We start from the raw sequence: 18,993 nt of genomic DNA, 5'->3' as shown, positions 1-18,993 counted from the left end.
AGAAAAATAAATTTTCCAACCCCCATTAAATTGGACTGATGGTCATCTCTTGATGTTGTAGTTCAGTCCTCTGCTGATTTTTGTGCCCCCCCCCCTAATCCCCCCTGGGGGCCCTACTGATCCCATGGGAGGCCCCCTAAAATCGAAGAATTTAAGACCAAGTGATCCTGTGGACCATCCAATAGAAGGGCAGGATTGGCTTTAAGAGCAATCGGTTGGTAAATAAGGGAGGAATAGGTACCCGAGGTTTGGGGGAACCCCTCACCCCCTCGCCCCTCCCGGGAAACGCCATGAACCAAAATCTAAAAATCAAAGCCCGAGAGATTGTCGGGGCTACTGTCTTGTATTCATGTGTCAAGTTTCAGAACAATCAGCCAGGTGATAAGGGAAGAGTAGGAAAAAAAGCAAAACGTTAACGGACAGACATCAGGACATTATGACCCATTTTATAAGTTCATCTCTCTGAGAATCGAGATGAGATGACCTAAAAATGCAGTTGTGATGTAATGAGGTTGGAGTTATACATTGTTGTACCTGAGTTTGACAGACACAAGCATTTTTGTTTGAAGATTATGAATCAGAGGGGTACATAATTTCATAAAACATTGCATTTAGACACTCGATGCAAAGCTCACCTTTTGGTGATGAGGTGGGAGTGAGGGGTCAGAGGGCAATGTGGTGACTGGTGAGGAAAGGCCCGAGTCAGCTGTTGGGTCAAATGAGGATTCACACGTAACATTTCTTCCATCCAAAGTCTGTGGGGAAAGGAAGCAACGACATAATACATCTCATGCAGGTGTGTGAAGAGGGAGGTACAGAACATGCTTGGAAGGTAGCGGACTTTAAGTGATTAAATGCAATGTCAAACCAGAGGAAGTTAAAGCCCTGTCTAACACATACAAAAGCATGTCACAGAATGAAAGAGGGCACTCCAATGACACCTTTAAGACATGACTGCATCTCATGGCACAAATTGTACATCGCAGGTTGCGGTGAACTTGAACTATTAGTGTGATGAATAACGAGGGTTTTCCTGGTATGAGATAAACGGAAGTGATAGCGCATTTGCATATTGTTGCGGTTTTGGAAAGAACCTGCGGAGTTACAGTCAACACATAAAAGAACCCTGGAGTTTAGATATTTCCATCGTGATTCTATTTGGTTAGGTTACCCATCGTATCAGGGACAGTGACATACGTTGTGATTGTAGTTGGAATCTTCCCCATTGTTCTCTTCCTCATTCCCAAACCTTCATTCTCCAAATCTGTATCCGAATCTCATTCTCAAACACCCAACCTGAAACCCTCATTTTCCGACACCCGAACTCGAACCTTCAATCTCATTCTTCATTTCCAAACCACATTCTCAAACGTCTTAACCTCACCAGTGTTTCGACCAAATAATCGCAATTCCCGCATTGCAATTGTCGTAATCTTTCTTCTTCCTCCTCACTCTGTCTCTTTTTCTATATAATTTCCTGGATGTATGATGCACCTATGTTGTATGTATTGGTAAGGTTGAATACATAAGGCGTTCTTTTGAGTACTGGAGGCTAAGACTGTTTCTTGCATGACACGGCAATCTCCTGTAAATATGTGCCTTTCAACAGAGACTTGTTGTTTCCAAACCTGCTCGATCATCTGTTTCCTCCATTGGTTAGACATAGTATGTCATAAGTAGACGGGAGGTTGTACCCCACTGATTCGCTATGATCATACTAGTCCCACTTGGGGTTCTGCTCAGCCATACCTAATTAATAGATAAGGGTGAGGGCATCAAGAGCATGGCTCCCCAACATCTGAGATAAATAAATCACATGTAAGGTAACGCGGGATTTGGCATGGGGACCCTGCCAGATTTAGTCACCTCAAACGGCATCTGTGGTTGTTTAGCAACCCATCATGCCATGGAGCTATCTGCAGCTCTTTAGCTTCAGGGTCAAAGGTCAGAAAGTGGGTCTGAGAGAGGCCACTCGTGACCTGGCTAACACACCCGCAACAATATATTTTTGGTCCTTCGTCAAATTAACTTTCAAAACAAATTTCAGATGAAGACAACTCTTTTTGAGACCAGGGAGTTTGATGAATGATTCACTTACCATAGCAAGAGAATCTTTTCTCCCAGCAGTACTGCACTGATTTGGTTGTCTGTTGGATGAAGAAGATTCCTTAAGGGCCCTGGAATTTCCCGTCTGGATTTAGATTGAATGTAATTATTTAATTTTTACTTTGACTTGATGGATCGTGTTGTAGCGGCTACCGCTGGGTATACACAATCGCCTTGCACCTACCGAGGACGCGGAACGATCACCATGCCGGGCTCGTCCGGGACGCCCGGGCATGCCTGCTCTCGACTTGCCAGGCCTCGTCCGGGACGCCCGGGCATGCCCGCCCTCGACTTGCCAGGCCTCGTCCAGGACGCCCGGGCACACCCCCTCTCGCCTTTCCCGGGCAAACGCTCCGGGATAATGTGTATATATATTGCTGCCCGATAAACGGGCTTTTCAGAGTACCCGAGTTGATTTGACACAATAAAGAAACTCGGACGAATTCCAGCTTTTTGTCGCGTACATTCTTCCGATTTACATTGGAGCATAGCTCCTACATTGGTGACCCGACATGGACACGGCAGTTACCCTCAAACTGCCTACCTTCTGGGAGGCTCACGCGGTGGTTTGGTTCGCCCAGGCGGACTCCCTGTTCGCCCTGTGAGGCATCACGGCCGACGACACCCGCTTCCACCATGTGGTAGCAGCGCTCGGCTCCGTCACCGCGGCCTGCGCCCTGAGCCTCCTCGAGAGCCCGCCAGCCGCTGACAAATACGACGCGATTAACAAGCTCCTCCTCGATGCTTTCGCCCTCTCATCGGCGAAACGCGCACGGCGCCTGCTCGACCTGCCCGAGCTCAGCGACACACGCCCGTCCGAGCGAATGGACTACATGCTTTCGCTGCTCGGCGAGCACTCTCCGGCATTCCTGTTCCGGGAGCTTTTCCTCCGTCAGCTGCCCAGCCAGGTACGCCTCGCCCTGGCAAGCACGACGATCACGGATCCCCGCGCCCTCGCCACGGAAGCCGACAAGATCTCCGCGGCAGGCCAACGCATTGGAGCAGCGACCTGGAGCCCACCGCCGTCCGAAGCAACGCCCATGGCGCCCGAGCACCCGGCATGGTCGACGACCGAACTGCCGACGCAATTGGTGGCCGCTACGCCACGCCGACCACCTCCAGCACGACGACCGGTGCCTCCACCTGACCAGGCATGGTGTTATTATCATGCCAGGTTCGGACAGAAGGCCCGGACATGCCAACCCCTGTGCACCTTCGGCAAGCCAGGAAACGGCCGGGCCGGCGTTCATTACCAGCCATGAGCGCCGGCCACACGGGCAACTTACTTTTCATCAGGGACAAAGCATCCGGGCAGCACTTCCTGTGTGACACCGGCGCCCAACTGAGCGTCATACCCGCCTCCGATCAGGACAGGCAGTCCGCGGTTTGCGGCCCCTCCTTGGCTGCGGCCAACGGATCGGCCATCCGCACCTTCGGCCCGCGCAACGTCACCCTCTGCTTCGGCAGCCAACGCTTTAATTGGACTTTTGTAACCGCAAGCGTGCCCATGGCTCTGCTAGGCGCCGACTTCCTCTGCGCACACGGACTGCTGGTGGACGTCCAACGGCGTCGCCTCATCAATGCCGAGACCGTCAGCTCCCTGGTATGCACATTGAGCAGCTCCGCTCCGACCGAGCTGGCATGCGCCCTCCCGGCGGCGAACGAGTTTGCTCGCCTGCTCATGGAGTTCCCGGCCCTCACGCGGCCGACGTTTTTGGCTGTCGCAGTACGACATGGGATCGAGCACCACATACCAACCACGGGCCCGCCGGTCTACGCCAGAGCCCGCCGCCTCGACTCAGCCAAGCTCGCCGTGGCCAGAGCCGAGTTCGACGCTTTGGAACACCTCGGCATCGTGCGGCGCTCCGATAGCGCGTGGGCTTTGCCACTACACATCGTCCCAAAACCAGGGGGCGGCTGGCGCCCATGTGGCGACTACCGCCGCCTTAACGACGCTACCACCCCCGACAGGTATCCGATCCCGCACATCCAAGACTTCTCCGCCCGTTTGGCAGGACGGGTCATTTTTTCAAAGATCGATTTAATACAGGGATACCACCAGGTACCTGTCAGGGCGGCCGACGTCCCAAAAACGGCCATCATCACGCCGTTCGGCTTATTCGAAATCCTGCGAATGCCGTTTGGCCTCAAGAACGCGGCTCAGGCATTCCAGCGCTTGATGGACGGCGTGCTGCGCGACCTGCCGTTCCTCTTCGTTTACCTGTACGACATCCTCGTCGCCAGCACGTCCCGGGCCGAGCACCTCCTCCACCTCCGAACACTGTTTGGGCGCCTCAGCGAACACGGCCTCATCGTCAACCCGGCCAAATGCCACTTCGGCACGACGGCCGTTGATTTTGTGGGCCACCACATCACCAAGAACGGGGCCGTGCCGCTGCCAACCAAGGTCGAGGCCATCACCACGTTTCCGCGTCCCGCTCCATAAAGGCCCTGCAGGAATTCTTGGGGATGGTGAATTTCTATCACCGCTTCGTGCCCCGCGCTGCTCAACACATGCGGCCCCTCTACGAAGCCCTCCGGGGCAAGCCGGCCAAGCACGATGTCGTCTGGTCCGCAGCAATGGACGCGGCCTTTAAAAGCTCAAAGCGGGCCCTCGCCGACGCAACACTGCTCGCTCACCCGGTGCTCAACGCTCCCATCGCCCTCACCACGGATGCCTCCGACTACGCGGTGGGCGCCGTACATGAGCAATGGGTGAACGGGTTTGGCAGCCACTCGCTTTTTTCAGCCGGCAACTCCGGCCGAACGAGCTCAAATATAGCACGTTTGACCATGAGCTCCTCGGTCTACACCTGGCCGTTCGCCATTTCCGCCACCTCCTGGAGGGCCGACCCTTCACGGCGTTCGTCGACCACAAGCCGTTGGTTTACGCAATGGCCAAGGTCACGGAGCCGTGGTCGGCCCGCCAACAGCGCCACCTCTCCGCCGTGTCGGAGTTTACCACGGACATCCGGCACGTCGCCGGCAAAGACAACGCCATGGCCGACTGTCTTTCTCGGGCCAGCGCGAACGCGGTCCACCTCGGCATGGACTTCGCGCTTATGGTGGCGGACCAAACCACCGACACCACGGAGCAAGCCCTCCGGGCGGCGGACACGGGCCTCGGCCTGGCCGACATCCCCTTCGCGGACACTTTCCTGCTCTGCGACGTCTCCCAAGGCCAGCCTCGCCCCATCATGCCCGTTACCTGGCAACGCCGCATCTTCGCCTCCCTCCACGGCCTTTCCCACCCGGGCCGGAAAGCTTCCCAGAAGCTGGTGTCGGCACAATTCGTCTGGCACGGCCTTCGACGGGACGTCCGCGATTGGACCAGCACCTGCACAGCCTGCCAACAGGCCAAGGTCCACCGACACACCCAGGCCCCGCTGGCACCTTTCACCGTGCCCGAACGACGTTTCGACCACGTCAACGTGGACCTGGTGGGTCCCCTCCCCCCATCACGGGGTTTCACACACCTGCTCACCATGGTGGACAGGACCACCAGGTGGCCGGAGGCCGTTCCCCTCGTCTCCACCACCACCGCCGACGTGGCGCAGGCTTTCATCGCCACCTGGGTCGCCCGCTTCGGCGCACCGGCGGACATCTCGTCGGACCGCGGACCGCAGTTGCGTGGTCGCCCGCAACCTGGGGGTCAAGCTCCACCGTACTATGGCCTACCACCCCCAAGCCAACGGGTTGTGCGAGCGATTCCACCGCTCCATGAAGGCCGCGCTCATGGCCGGCCTTCAGGACGGCGGTTGGGCCGACCGGCTGCCGTGGGTCCTTTTGGGCCTCCGCACGGCCCCCAAGGAGGACCTCCGGGCATCCACCGCCGAGCTTGTCTACGGCCAAGCGCTATGCGTCCCGGGCGAATTCGTGCCCGATGCTACCAGTCCCTGGTCTGCAGCTCACCAGCGCTCGGACCTCCAGGAGACCGCCCGACGGTTTGCCCCCGTGCCAACGTCCCACCACGGTGACCCCCAGTCCTACGACCACCCAGCGCTTTGCACAGCGGAGTACGTTTTTGTGCGTCATGACGCACATCGGGGGCCACTCAGGCCACCGTACGACGGGCCCTTCCAGGTCCTGCGACGGGACGACAAGTCGTTCGTCATCGACATCGGCGGCAGGTCGGACTGGATTGCGGTGGACCGCCTCAAGCCGGTGCACGTGGACATCGACCAACCACCACGGTTGGCCCTTCCGCCGCGGCGAGGCCGCCCCCCATCCACGGTGCCCCCCACTCGACCGCCCACCACCACACCGGACCCCCCCACCCCCCACGACCCGCCAGGGGTCGCTTCGGCGGGGTCATCAGGACCCCCCTTAAATTGACCCTGCCGGTGCAAGTCGATTCTTGGGGGACGTGTGCAGCAGCTACCGCTGGGTATACACAATCGCCTTGCACCTACCGAGGACGCGGAGCGATCACCATGCCGGGCTCGTCCGGGACGCCCGGGTATGCCCGCTCTCGACTTGCCAGGCCTCGTCCGGGATGCCCGGGCATGCCCGCCCTCGACTTGCCAGGCCTCGTCCAGGACGCCCGGGCACGCCCCCTCTCGCCTTTCCCGGGCAAACGCTCCGGGATAATGTGTATATATATTGCTGCCCGATAAACGGGCTTTTCAGAGTACCCGAGTTGATTTGACACAATAAAGAAACTCGGACGAATTCCAGCTTTTTGTCGCGTCCATTCTTACGATTTACGTTGGAGCATAGCTCCTACAGTGTCTCATATTAATTGTCTTGTTCATTATACCAAGGTTTTAATTGATCATTATATCGCGAATGGTTACTAAAAACTACTGTTTGTTCATATTACAAAAATACACTGAAGGTACTGCAAAAGTGCTGCATCCAGGTTCTTCAGGCCATCTCTGTTTTTCGTTCCTTTCACACTTCTACTTTTCCACATTTCTCTTTATTCATTGTAATAAATGTTTTTTCTTTTCTCTTATCTCTTTTACTCTTTATTTCTTTTTTTCTTTGTCTGTCTGTCTAGGGCCATGGTTCTTCACCTGGATTCGACTGAACCCCAGGGGTTCAGTGAGCCAGTCTCAGGGTTTCGGCGAAGGTCCTCCGAAACGCATTGCAATTTTTAATTTTTTTTAATTTTTTTAGTTTTGTATCAGTTTTTAATCTATGTGTAATTACGCTTATTAATATTATTATTATTGTGCTATGTATGTTACAAACGAATGGAAATGTTATTTGTAATTGTATTCCCATCCCATTCATGGTTTCTCTGGTCTGTGTTTAAGATAAGTTGTTTCACACTGACTGTAGTAAGTTGAATCAATGAGCAACTTGCTAATTATTCTGTTGATGGTGCTTACTTGCTTACTTACTTACTATATTCTGGCCTTTGCAGGTGTTCGGAAATTCCAGTGAATAGCCTCGATTAGCTTGCCGTGTGCCGTGCGTCATTGGTCGCGCCTTACTTTGGAGTTACTGATTAATTGAAAAGTAAGTTGGAAATGTTTGTGGATATGCAGGGCAGGTTCAGAGTTATATTAAAGTCAAAAGTGGATGGTGATTATAAAATATGATTGAATTACTCAGAAAATTAGGTGGAGGTGATATAACTCCTTTGGTCGCAATTCAAAACTAACAATTCGCAGTTTTATATGTAATATTATAATGGGATTTGAGGTGACATAGAGTTGAGTAGATAATAAATCCCGTCATCGTAACTATAAGTTATGTTTTATTCGTTAAAATTTCTCAGTTTTCATAGGGGTACTGATTATATTTAAGCATGTTCCTTTTTAAATTTTTGTCACATAATTATTTGCTCGAACTCAATTAAGATCAGTTTGTTCCTTTTTTTTTTTTGCAGTATGTCGAGCAAAAAAAGGAAGTGGTCGGAGGATTACGTGTGGTACGGGTTCACGTGTTTGATGGAACGGGACAGAGGTCAGCGTCCTCAATGCATGCTTTGCAATGTCAAGTTGAGCAACTCCAGCCTAGCACCAGCAAAACTACGGGAACACTTCAAAAAACTTCACGGCGAGGTGCAGCACAAAGACGCAACGCTGGATGAATTCAAATTGAAGAGGGTCCGATTCCCACTCTCTTGCCCACTCTTGGCTACGTTCCAATTGACAAACCGATCCTCACCGCGTCGTATGAAGTTGCGTACCTGATCGCAAAGCAGGGAAAACCGCACACCGTTGGCGAGACACTCATCAAACCGGCTACGTTGAAGATGGCCAACATCATGCTGGCAAAAGCTGCTGAAAACAAGTTGTCTCTCGTTGCACTCTCAAATGACACCGTCAGATGCAGAATCGACGACAGGAGCGATGACATCCTCGCCCAGGTAGTTGCAGATTTAGTCGCGAGCCTGACGAAATTCAGCCTTCAACTCGACGAGACCACCGACGTTTCGAATTTGAGCCAGCTCATCTTATTTGTGCGTTACGTCAAAGAAGACGAGATAAAGGAAGACTTTCTGTTCTGCAAGCCTCTCACAACAACGACGAAGGCAGCTGACGTGAAGAAGCTTGTGGACGACTTCTTCAGAAGCAATGGCCTCTCATTGAACATGCTGTCTGCAGTTTGCTCGGACGGAGCTCCAGCCATGCTGGGATGCAACTCCGGTTTTGGAGCGCTGGTGAAGGCCGATGCACCATATATCATCGTCACGCACTGCGTCCTGCACAGACACGCGCTGGCATCAAAAACCCTGCCTCCAAAACTGGCCAATGTTCTGAAAATCGTCGTTGAAACTGTGAATTACGTGCGAAGCCATGCTCTGAATCATCGCATCTTCAAAGAGCTGTGCAATGAAATCGGCTCTGAATTCGAAGTCCTTCTCGACCACTCGATGGTTATCGATGGTTCGATGGTTATCACGAGGGAAGGTAGTGAGCCATGTTTTTGCCTTGCGTGTAGAATTAGCCCTGTTTTTGCAAGAACACCAGCATTGCCATGCGACGCACTTCCAAGAGTCAGAGTTCATCCTCACCTTGGCGTACTTGGCTGACATCTTCGACGCTCTCAATCATCTCAATTGACAGATGCAGGGCGATGGAGTGAATGTCATCGAATCTGAAGAAAAGCTGAGCGCTTTCCGAAAGAAGTTACCGTTGTGGAGGCCGAACAGAGAACGACAACTTCCTGAACTTTTCGCTGCTGGACGAGTGCGTGAGCGGGATCGAATATGAGTCTGAAGTTGGAGGCACTGCTGTACCGGGGGAGCTGAAGCACGCTATTGCCACGCACTTGGATGAGCTGGGAAAGTCATTCGACGGCTACACTCCCCGACCAAGAGCAATACCCAGCATGGGTGCGGCAGCCGTTTACTTTCGACGTTGCGACTTTCGACGTTTCGAAAAGTTGTTTACTTTCTGCCAAATAGAAGGGTATCCTCACATCGCTAAAATTGCCCTTGAGATCCTCACGCCGTTCGTTACAACGTATCTCTGCGAGCATGCGTTTTCGAAACTGGTGGACATTAAAACAAAGAAAAGGAGCAGGCTTGCATGTCTCAGGGTTTCTCAGGGTTTCTCAGGGTGAAAATGATTTGAGGGTGGCCCTTGCCAAAACAAAACCACGCATTTCCCAGATCACCTCCCGAAAAGAAGAACAGAAAACGCATTAAGATGCAATTCTTCTTCATTTTTTGGTCAAATTTGAGGGGTTCCACGAGTGTTCGGTGGGTTTCGTTAGGGTTCGGCGCCTTTAAAAAGGTTAAGAACCACTGGTCGAGGGAGAAGTGATTTCGTGTTGAATTTTTTCTGGAAATATAAAGGGTAATTCTAAAGGGTAATTATAAGGCGTTCCAAAGGGTAGTTATCAGGAGTTCTAAAGGGTAATCCTAAAGGGTAATTCTAAAGGGTAATTCTAAAGGGTAATTCTAAAGAGTAATTCTAAAGGGTAATCCCAAAGGGTAATCCCAAAGGGTAATTCTAAAGGGGAATCCCAAAGGGTAATTCTAAAGGGTAATTCTAAAGGGTAATTCTAAAGGGTAATTCTAAAGGGGAATCCTAAAGGGTAATCCTGAAGGGTAATTCTAAAGGGCAATTCTAAAGGGTAATTCCAAAGAGTAATTCTAAAGGGTAATTCTAAAGGGCAATCCTAAAGGGTAATTCTAAAGGGTAATTCGAAATAGTAATTCTAAAGAGCAATTCTAAAGGGTAATCCTAAAGGGTAATTCTAAAGAGTAATTCTAAAGGGTAATTCTGAAGAGTAATTCTAAAGGGTAATCCTAAAGGGTAATTCTAAAGGGTAATTCTAAAGGGTAATTCTAAAGGGTAATTCCAAAGAGTAAATCTAAAGGGTAAATCTAAAGAGTAATTCTAAAGGGTAATTCTAAAGGGAAATTCTAAAGGGTAATTTTAAAGCGTAATTCTAAAGGGTAATTCTAAAGAGTAATTCTAAAGGGTAATTTGAAAGGGTAATTCCAAAGGGTCATTCTAAAGGGTAATTCTGAAGGGTAATTCCAAAGGGTAATTCTAAAGGGTAATTCTAAAGGGTAATTCTAAAGGGTAATTCAAAAGAGTAATTCTAAAGAGTAATTAGAAAGAGTAATTCAAAAGGGTAATTCTAAAGAGTAATTCTGAAGGGTAATTCTAAAGGATAATTCTAAAGGGTAATTCGAAAGGGTAATTCTAAAGGGTAATTCTAAAGTGTAATTCTAAAGGGTAATTCTAAAGGGGAATTCTAAAGGGTGATTCTAAAGGGTATTCCTAAAGGGTAATTCTAAATGGGTAATTCTAAAGGGCAATTCTAAAGTGTAATTCTAAAGGGTAATTCTAAAGGGTAATTCTAAAGGGTGATTCTAAATGGTAATTCTCAGGGGTAATTCTATAGAGTAATTGCAAAGGGTAATTCTAAAGGGTAATTCTAAAGAGTAATTCTAAAGGGTAATTCTAAAGGGTAATTCGAAAGAGTAATTCTAAAGAGTAATTCTAAAGGGTAATTCTAAAGAGTAATTCTAAAGAGTAATTCTAAAGGGTAATTCTAAAGGGTCATTCGAAAGAGTAATTCTAAAGGGTAATTCTCAAGAGTAATTCTAAAGAGTAATTCTAAAGAGTGCTCTAAAGAGTAATTCTAAAGTGTTCTAAATTCTAAAGGGTAATTCGAAAGGGTGATTCTAATGCGTTTCTAAATGGTAATTCTAAAGGGTAATTGCAAAGGGTAATTCTAAAGGGTAATTCGAAAGAGTAATTCTAAAGAGTAATTCTAAAGGGTAATTATAAAGAGTAATTCTAAAGAGTAATTCTGAAGTATTCTAAATTCTAACGGGTAATTATAATGGGTAATTCTAAAGGGTAATTCTAAAGTGTAATTATAATGAGTAATTCTAAAGGGTAATTATAATGGGTAATTCTGAAGTGTAATTCTAAAGGGTAATTCTAAAGGGTAATTCGAAAGTGTAATTATAATGGGTAATTCTAAAGGGTAATTATAATGGTTAATTCTAAAGTGTAATTATAATGGGTAATTCTAAAGGGTAATTCTAAAGTGTAATTATAATGGGTAATTCTAAAGGGTAATTATAATGGGTAATTCTAAAGTGTAATTATAATGGGTAATTATAATGGGTAATTCTAAAGGGTAATTCTAAAGGGTAATTATAATGGGTAATTCTAAAGTGTAATTCTAAAGAGTAATTCTAAAGGGTAATTCCAAAGGGTAATTCTAAAGGGTAATTCTAAAGGGTAATTCTAAAGGGTAATTCTAAAGAATAATTCTAAAGGGTAATTCTAAAGGGTAATTCTAAAGGGTAATTATAAAGGGTAATTCTAAAGGGTAATTCTAAAGGGTAATTCTAAAGGGTAATTCTAAAGGGTAATTCTAAATGGTAATTCTAAAGGGTAATTCCAAAGTGTAATTCTAAAGGGTAATTCTAAAGGGTAATTCTAAAGGGTAATTCTAAAGGGTAATTCTAAAGAGTAATTTCAATGGGTAATTGTAAAGGGTAATTGTAAAGGGTAATTCTAAAGGGTAATTCTAAAGGGTAATTCTAAAGGGTAATTCTAAAGGGTAATTCTAATGGGTAATTCTAATGGGTAATTCTAAAGGGTAATTCTCTTGGGTAATTCTAATGGGTAATTCTAATGGGTAATTCTAAAGGGTAATTCTAAAGGGTAATTCTAAAGGGTAATTCTAAAGGGTAATTCTAAAGGGTAATTCTAAAGGGTAATTCTAAAGGGTAATTCTAAAGAGTAATTCTAAAGGGTAATTCTAAAGGGTAATTCTAATGGGTAATTCTAATGGGTAATTCGAAAGGGTAATTCTAATGGGTAATTATAATGGGTAATTCTAATGGGTAATTCTAAAGGGTAATTCTAAAGTGTAATTCTAAAGGGTAATTCTAAAGGGTAATTCTAAAGGGGCAAATTCTAAAGGGTAATTCTAAAGGGTAATTCTAAAGAGTAATTCTAAAGGGTAATTCTAAAGGGTAATTCTAAAGGGTAATTCTAAAGGGTAATTCTAATGGGTAATTCTAATGGGTAATTCTAAAGAGTAATTCTAAAGGGTAATTCTAATGGGTAATTCCAAAGGGTAATTCTAAAGAGTAATTCTAAAGAGTAATTCTGAAGGGTAATTCTAAAGGATAATTCTAAAGGGTAATTCGAAAGGGTAATTCTAAAGGGTAATTCTAAAGTGTAATTCTAAAGGGTAATTCTAAAGGGGAATTCTAAAGGGTGATTCTAAAGGGTATTCCTAAAGGGTAATTCTAAATGGGTAATTCTAAAGGGCAATTCTAAAGTGTAATTCTAAAGGGTAATTCTAAAGGGTAATTCTAAAGGGTAATTCTTAAGGGTAATTCTAAAGAGTAATTGCAAAGGGTAATTCTAAAGAGTAATTGCAAAGGGTAATTCTAAAGAGTAATTCTAAAGAGTAATTCTAAAGGGTAATTCCAAAGGGTAATTCTAAAGGGTAATTCTAAAGGGTAATTCTAAAGGGTAATTCTAAAGAATAATTCTAAAGGGTAATTCTAAAGGGTAATTCTAAAGGGTAATTCTAAAGGGTAATTATAAAGGGTAATTCTAAAGGGTAATTCTAAAGGGTAATTCTAAAGGGTAATTCTAAAGGGTAATTCTAAATGGTAATTCTAAAGGGTAATTCCAAAGTGTAATTCTAAAGGGTAATTCTAAAGGGTAATTCTAAAGGGTAATTCTAAAGAGTAATTTCAATGGGTAATTGTAAAGGGTAATTGTAAAGGGTAATTCTAAAGGGTAATTCTAAAGGGTAATTCTAAAGGGTAATTCTAAAGGGTAATTCTAATGGGTAATTCTAATGGGTAATTCTAAAGGGTAATTCTCTTGGGTAATTCTAATGGGTAATTCTAAAGGGTAATTCTAAAGGGTAATTCTAAAGGGTAATTCTAAAGGGTAATTCTAAAGGGTAATTCTAAAGGGTAATTCTAAAGGGTAATTCTAAAGAGTAATTCTAAAGGGTAATTCTAAAGGGTAATTCTAATGGGTAATTCTAATGGGTAATTCTAAAGGGTAATTCTAATGGGTAATTATAATGGGTAATTCTAATGGGTAATTCTAAAGGGTAATTCTAAAGTGTAATTCTAAAGGGTAATTCTAAAGGGTAATTCTAAAGGGGCAAATTCTAAAGGGTAATTCTAAAGGGTAATTCTAAAGAGTAATTCTAAAGGGTAATTCTAAAGGGTAATTCTAAAGGGTAATTCTAAAGGGTAATTCTAATGGGTAATTCTAATGGGTAATTCTAAAGAGTAATTCTAAAGGGTAATTCTAATGGGTAATTCCAAAGGGTAATTCTAAAGAGTAATTCTAAAGAGTAATTCTGAAGGGTAATTCTAAAGGATAATTCTAAAGGGTAATTCGAAAGGGTAATTCTAAAGGGTAATTCTAAAGTGTAATTCTAAAGGGTAATTCTAAAGGGGAATTCTAAAGGGTGATTCTAAAGGGTATTCCTAAAGGGTAATTCTAAATGGGTAATTCTAAAGGGCAATTCTAAAGTGTAATTCTAAAGGGTAATTCTAAAGGGTAATTCTAAAGGGTAATTCTTAAGGGTAATTCTAAAGGGTAATTCTAAAGGGTAATTCTAAAGGGTAATTCTAAATGGTAATTCTCAGGGGTAATTCTAAAGAGTAATTGCAAAGGGTAATTCTAAAGGGTAATTCTAAAGAGTAATTCTAAAGGGTAATTCTAAAGAGTAATTCTAAAGGGTAATTCTAAAGAGTAATTCTAAAGGGTAATTCTAAAGAGTAATTCTAAAGGGTAATTCTAAAGAGTAATTCTAAAGGGTAATTCTCAGGGGTAATTCTAAAGAGTAATTGCAAAGGGTAATTCTAAAGGGTAATTCTAAAGAGTAATTCTAAAGAGTAATTGCAAAGGGTAATTCTAAAGGGTAATTCTCAGGGGTAATTCTAAAGAGTAATTCTAAAGAGTAATTCTAAAGGGTAATTCTAAAGAGTAATTCTAAAGGGTAATTCTAAAGGGTAATTCTAAAGGGTAATTCTCAGGGGTAATTCTAAAGAGTAATTCTAAAGAGTAATTCTAAAGAGTAATTCTAAAGGGTAATTCTAAAGAGTAATTCTAAAGGGTAATTCTAAAGGGTAATTCTCAGGGGTAATTCTAAAGAGTAATTCTAAAGAGTAATTCTAAAGAGTAATTCTAAAGGGTAATTCTAAAGAGTAATTCTAAAGAGTAATTCTAAAGGGTAATTCTAAAGAGTAATTCTAAAGGGTAATTCTCAGGGGTAATTCTAAAGAGTAATTCTAAAGAGTAATTCTAAAGGGTAATTCTAAAGAGTAATTCTAAAGGGTAATTCTAAAGGGTAATTCTAAAGGGTAATTCTCAGGGGTAATTCTAAAGAGTAATTCTAAAGAGTAATTCTAAAGAGTAATTCTAAAGGGTAATTCTAAAGAGTAATTCTAAAGGGTAATTCTAAAGGGTAATTCTCAGGGGTAATTCTAAAGAGTAATTCTAAAGAGTAATTCTAAAGAGTAATTCTAAAGGGTAATTCTAAAGAGTAATTCTAAAGGGTAATTCTAAAGAGTAATTCTAAAGGGTAATTCTAAAGAGTAATTCTAAAGGGTAATTCTAAAGAGTAATTCTAAAGAGTAATTCTAAAGGGAAATTCTAAAGAGTAATTCTAAAGAGTAATTCTAAAGGGTAATTATAAAGAGTAATTCTAAAGGGTAATTCTAAAGAGTAATTCTAAAGGGTAATTCTAAAGAGTAATTCTAAAGAGTAATTCTAAAGGGTAATTCTAAAGAGTAATTCTAAAGAGTAATTCTAAAGGGTAATTATAAAGAGTAATTCTAAAGGGTAATTCTAAAGGGTAATTCTCTTGGGTAATTCTAATGGGTAATTCTAATGGGTAATTCTAAAGGGTAATTCTCTTGGGTAATTCTAATGGGTAATTCTAATGGGTAATTCTAAAGGGTAATTCTAAAGGGTAATTCTAAAGGGTAATTCTAAAGGGTAATTCTAAAGGGTAATTCTAAAGGGTAATTCTAAAGAGTAATTCTAAAGGGTAATTCTAAAGGGTAATTCTAAAGGGTAATTCTAATGGGTAATTCTAATGGGTAATTCTAAAGGGTAATTCTAATGGGTAATTATAATGGTTAATTCTAATGGGTAATTCTAAAGGGTAATTCTAAAGGGTAATTCTAAAGGGGCAAATTCTAAAGGGTAATTCTAAAGGGTAATTCTAAAGAGTAATTCTAAAGGGTAATTCTAAAGGGTAATTCTAAAGGGTAATTCTAATGGGTAATTCTAATGGGTAATTCTAAAGGGTAATTCTAAAGGGTAATTCTAAAGGGTAATTCGAAAGAGTAATTCTAAAGAGTAATTCTAAAGGGTAATTCTAAAGAGTAATTCTAAAGGGTAATTCTAAAGAGTAATTCTAAAGGGTAATTCTAAAGAGTAATTCTAAAGAGTAATTCTAAAGGGTAATTCTAAAGAGTAATTCTAAAGAGTAATTCTAAAGGGTAATTATAAAGAGTAATTCTAAAGGGTAATTCTAAAGGGTAATTCTCTTGGGTAATTCTAATGGGTAATTCTAATGGGTAATTCTAAAGGGTAATTCTAAAGGGTAATTCTAAAGGGTAATTCTAAAGGGTAATTCTAAAGGGTAATTCTAAAGGGTAATTCTAAAGAGTAATTCTAAAGGGTAATTCTAAAGGGTAATTCTAAAGGGTAATTCTAATGGGTAATTCTAATGGGTAATTCTAAAGGGTAATTCTAATGGGTAATTATAATGGTTAATTCTAATGGGTAATTCTAAAGGGTAATTCTAAAGGGTAATTCTAAAGGGGCAAATTCTAAAGGGTAATTCTAAAGAGTAATTCTAAAGGGTAATTCTAAAGGGTAATTCTAAAGGGTAATTCTAATGGGTAATTCTAATGGGTAATTCTAAAGGGTAATTCTAAAGGGTAATTCTAAAGGGTAATTCTAATGGGTAATTCTAATGGGTAATTCTAAAGGGTAATTCTCATGGGTAATTCTAATGGGTAATTCTAATGGGTAATTCTAATGGGTAATTCTAAAGGGTAATTCTAAAGGGTAATTCTAAAGGGTAATTCTAAAGGGTAATTCTAAAGGGTAATTCTAAAGGGTAATTCTAAAGAGTAATTCTAAAGGGTAATTCTAAAGGGTAATTCTAAAGGGTAATTCTAATGGGTAATTCTAATGGGTAATTCTAATCGGTAATTCTAATGGGTAATTCTAAAGAGTAATTCTAAAGGGTAATTCTAAAGGGTAATTCAAAAGGGTAATTCTAAAGGGTAATTCTAAAGGGTAATTCTAAAGGGTAATTCTAAAGGGTAATTCTAAAGGGTAATTCTAAAGGGTAATTCTAAAGGGTAATTCTAAAGGGTAATTCTAAAGAGTAATTCTAAAGGGTAATTCTAAAGGGTAATTCTAAAGAGTAATTCTAAAGGGTAATTCTAAAGGGTAATTCTAATGGGTAATTCTAATGGGTAATTCTAAAGGGTAATTCTAAAGGGTAATTCTAAAGGGTAATTCTAAAGGGTAATTCTAATGGGTAATTCTAAAGGGTAATTCTAAAGGGTAATTCTAAAGGGTAATTCTAATGGGTAATTCTAATGGGTAATTCTAATGGGTAATTCTAATGGGTAATTCTAATGGGTAATTCTAAAGGGTAATTCTAAAGGGTAATTCTAAAGGGTAATTCTAAAGGGTAATTTTTCATTTCTAGGCTTTGCCTATCTCATATTTAAAATGCCAAACTGAACCGCTTCCTTCGGACACAGGTGCGATTTTTAAAATACCAAAGGCTAAAACGCTATTGAAGGAAATCTTACCTTCTTCAGAAGAGAGCATGAAACTACTTTTAACGACATTTCAGGCAATTAATCCTCGTTGTTAGACAATCCAAATACAATTAAAGGAATATTTTTCTGTTCTTGTTCTTTAACAACACCAATGATTCCCACTTTCTTGTGCTGGGTAATGAATTTTTACCGTATTTTACGAACATACTGATCATGTCTGACACGTGTGACGGAGGGTGGCAGGAATTCGTAGTTGATCAGATCACTCGTTTACTCTTCGCAAAAGACATCGTGAAATGTTTAACATTCACAAACAACCAGTCATCGACCCTGTTCGTGTATTTTGATCTGTATGCCTGCATCACAATATGAATGGATACTTGAAAGGCTTACAGGTAATGTAGGTAATGAACAAGGTAGTTGATCTCAAGAGAGATATTCAAAATAATATATGCAAATTGTTAATCATGCAGCTGTTATCTGCGCTTATAATGCTCATACATATAGTCGGCTATACATCATGCATGATCCATGTAATCGACATTTAAATTGTCTATTTCCTTCAAGTGTACTGTTTACTGTCTTTTGTGCATTGTATCAAATTGTTACACAACTGTGAGTGCACAGATGACACTGACATGTACTGTAATAATTGCACTGTACTGTGTAGTGTGAAGATACAAGTGTTTCGGAGATTGCACATAATTACTTCAGGTGAATAATTAATTACGCAATTAATTTCCTTTCTCCAGGTGCTGAAAAGTCAAGAATATTCTGATTTTTATTGAAGGTAAACTTGCATTCCACATTAATCGGTCTTCTTCCTCTGGCTTTCTCTATTGTGCAGTTTCTTGATTCAAGTGTCATTGAAGTAGGAACCAGCTTTCGAGGCCATTTTTCAACGCAGAGCGGGCGTTGGCCTTTTTTGAGCACCGTGGTCCCCTTTTTGAAGCAATGTTTTATGGCCGGATGCCCTTCCTGCCGCCAACCCTGTTCGTCGCCTCTCGCAACACACAGGGAATTCCCAGTGAACTGGTACTCAATTTGCGGACCTCGGAAGGATGACAGGCTGAGTCAACCCCCCCGGCGTTAATTCAGCGATCGACCGGGATTCAAACCCAGGATCATAGGATCCCAAGCCGGCACCCTAACCGCTAAGCGTCATTGAAGTAGGAAAGGTACTATTTGATATGATGGACGATTGTGTTTAGGAGATTTCACAGGGTTCGGGATGCGTTTGGTCCTTTTTCCTTTGGACTCGGATCGGATTTCCTTTGTGGGCCGGCCCTGCATGGCAAGGGATTGGCAGAGAGTGTAACTCGTGGCAGTTTAAAAAACGTGGATCCAGAATGAGGAGCCGAGGAAGGATTTTTGCACGAGCGTGATGAGGGTTGAACTGAGTGGCTTTTGAACTGCAATTTTTGTGAAAGAATTGGGTGCTTTTTGTGAAAAGCATTTACTTGTTGTAACCTGAATCGGTGCAAATTTAATGTATTAAGGACAGCGGGTAGAGCAGGACATAATGAAGGGGAGGGATGGGGAAGGAAGAGAAGAAGGAGGGAGTGAGTAGGGTGGAGGTAGGAATGAGTGCCTCGAGGGTGGGGGAGAGAAGTCGAGTGTTGAGGAAGGGGACAGGCAGGAGATGAGGGGTGCAA

General features: G+C 43.1%; 1 protein-coding gene across 1 annotated transcript in view; it reads right to left on the bottom strand.

Moving 5' to 3' along the window:
* LOC137414661 (uncharacterized) overlaps positions 1–18,993 on the bottom strand; it is a 170,363-nt gene that overhangs the window by 108,404 nt on the left and 42,966 nt on the right. Inside the window, exon 6 of the mRNA XM_078780884.1 lies at positions 636–755. Within this exon, the coding sequence (XP_078637010.1) occupies positions 636–755 (120 nt within the window). The remainder of the gene's footprint in view (positions 1–635; positions 756–18,993) is intronic.

The sequence above is a fragment of the Myxine glutinosa genome, chromosome 6 (assembly GCF_964187855.1).
Source record: "Myxine glutinosa chromosome 6, kmMyxGlut1.1, whole genome shotgun sequence".
In the NCBI taxonomy this organism is placed as follows: domain Eukaryota; kingdom Metazoa; phylum Chordata; class Myxini; order Myxiniformes; family Myxinidae; genus Myxine; species Myxine glutinosa.
The sequence above is the reverse complement of the archived record's forward strand: the minus strand, read 5'-3'. Positions and strand labels throughout refer to the sequence as shown.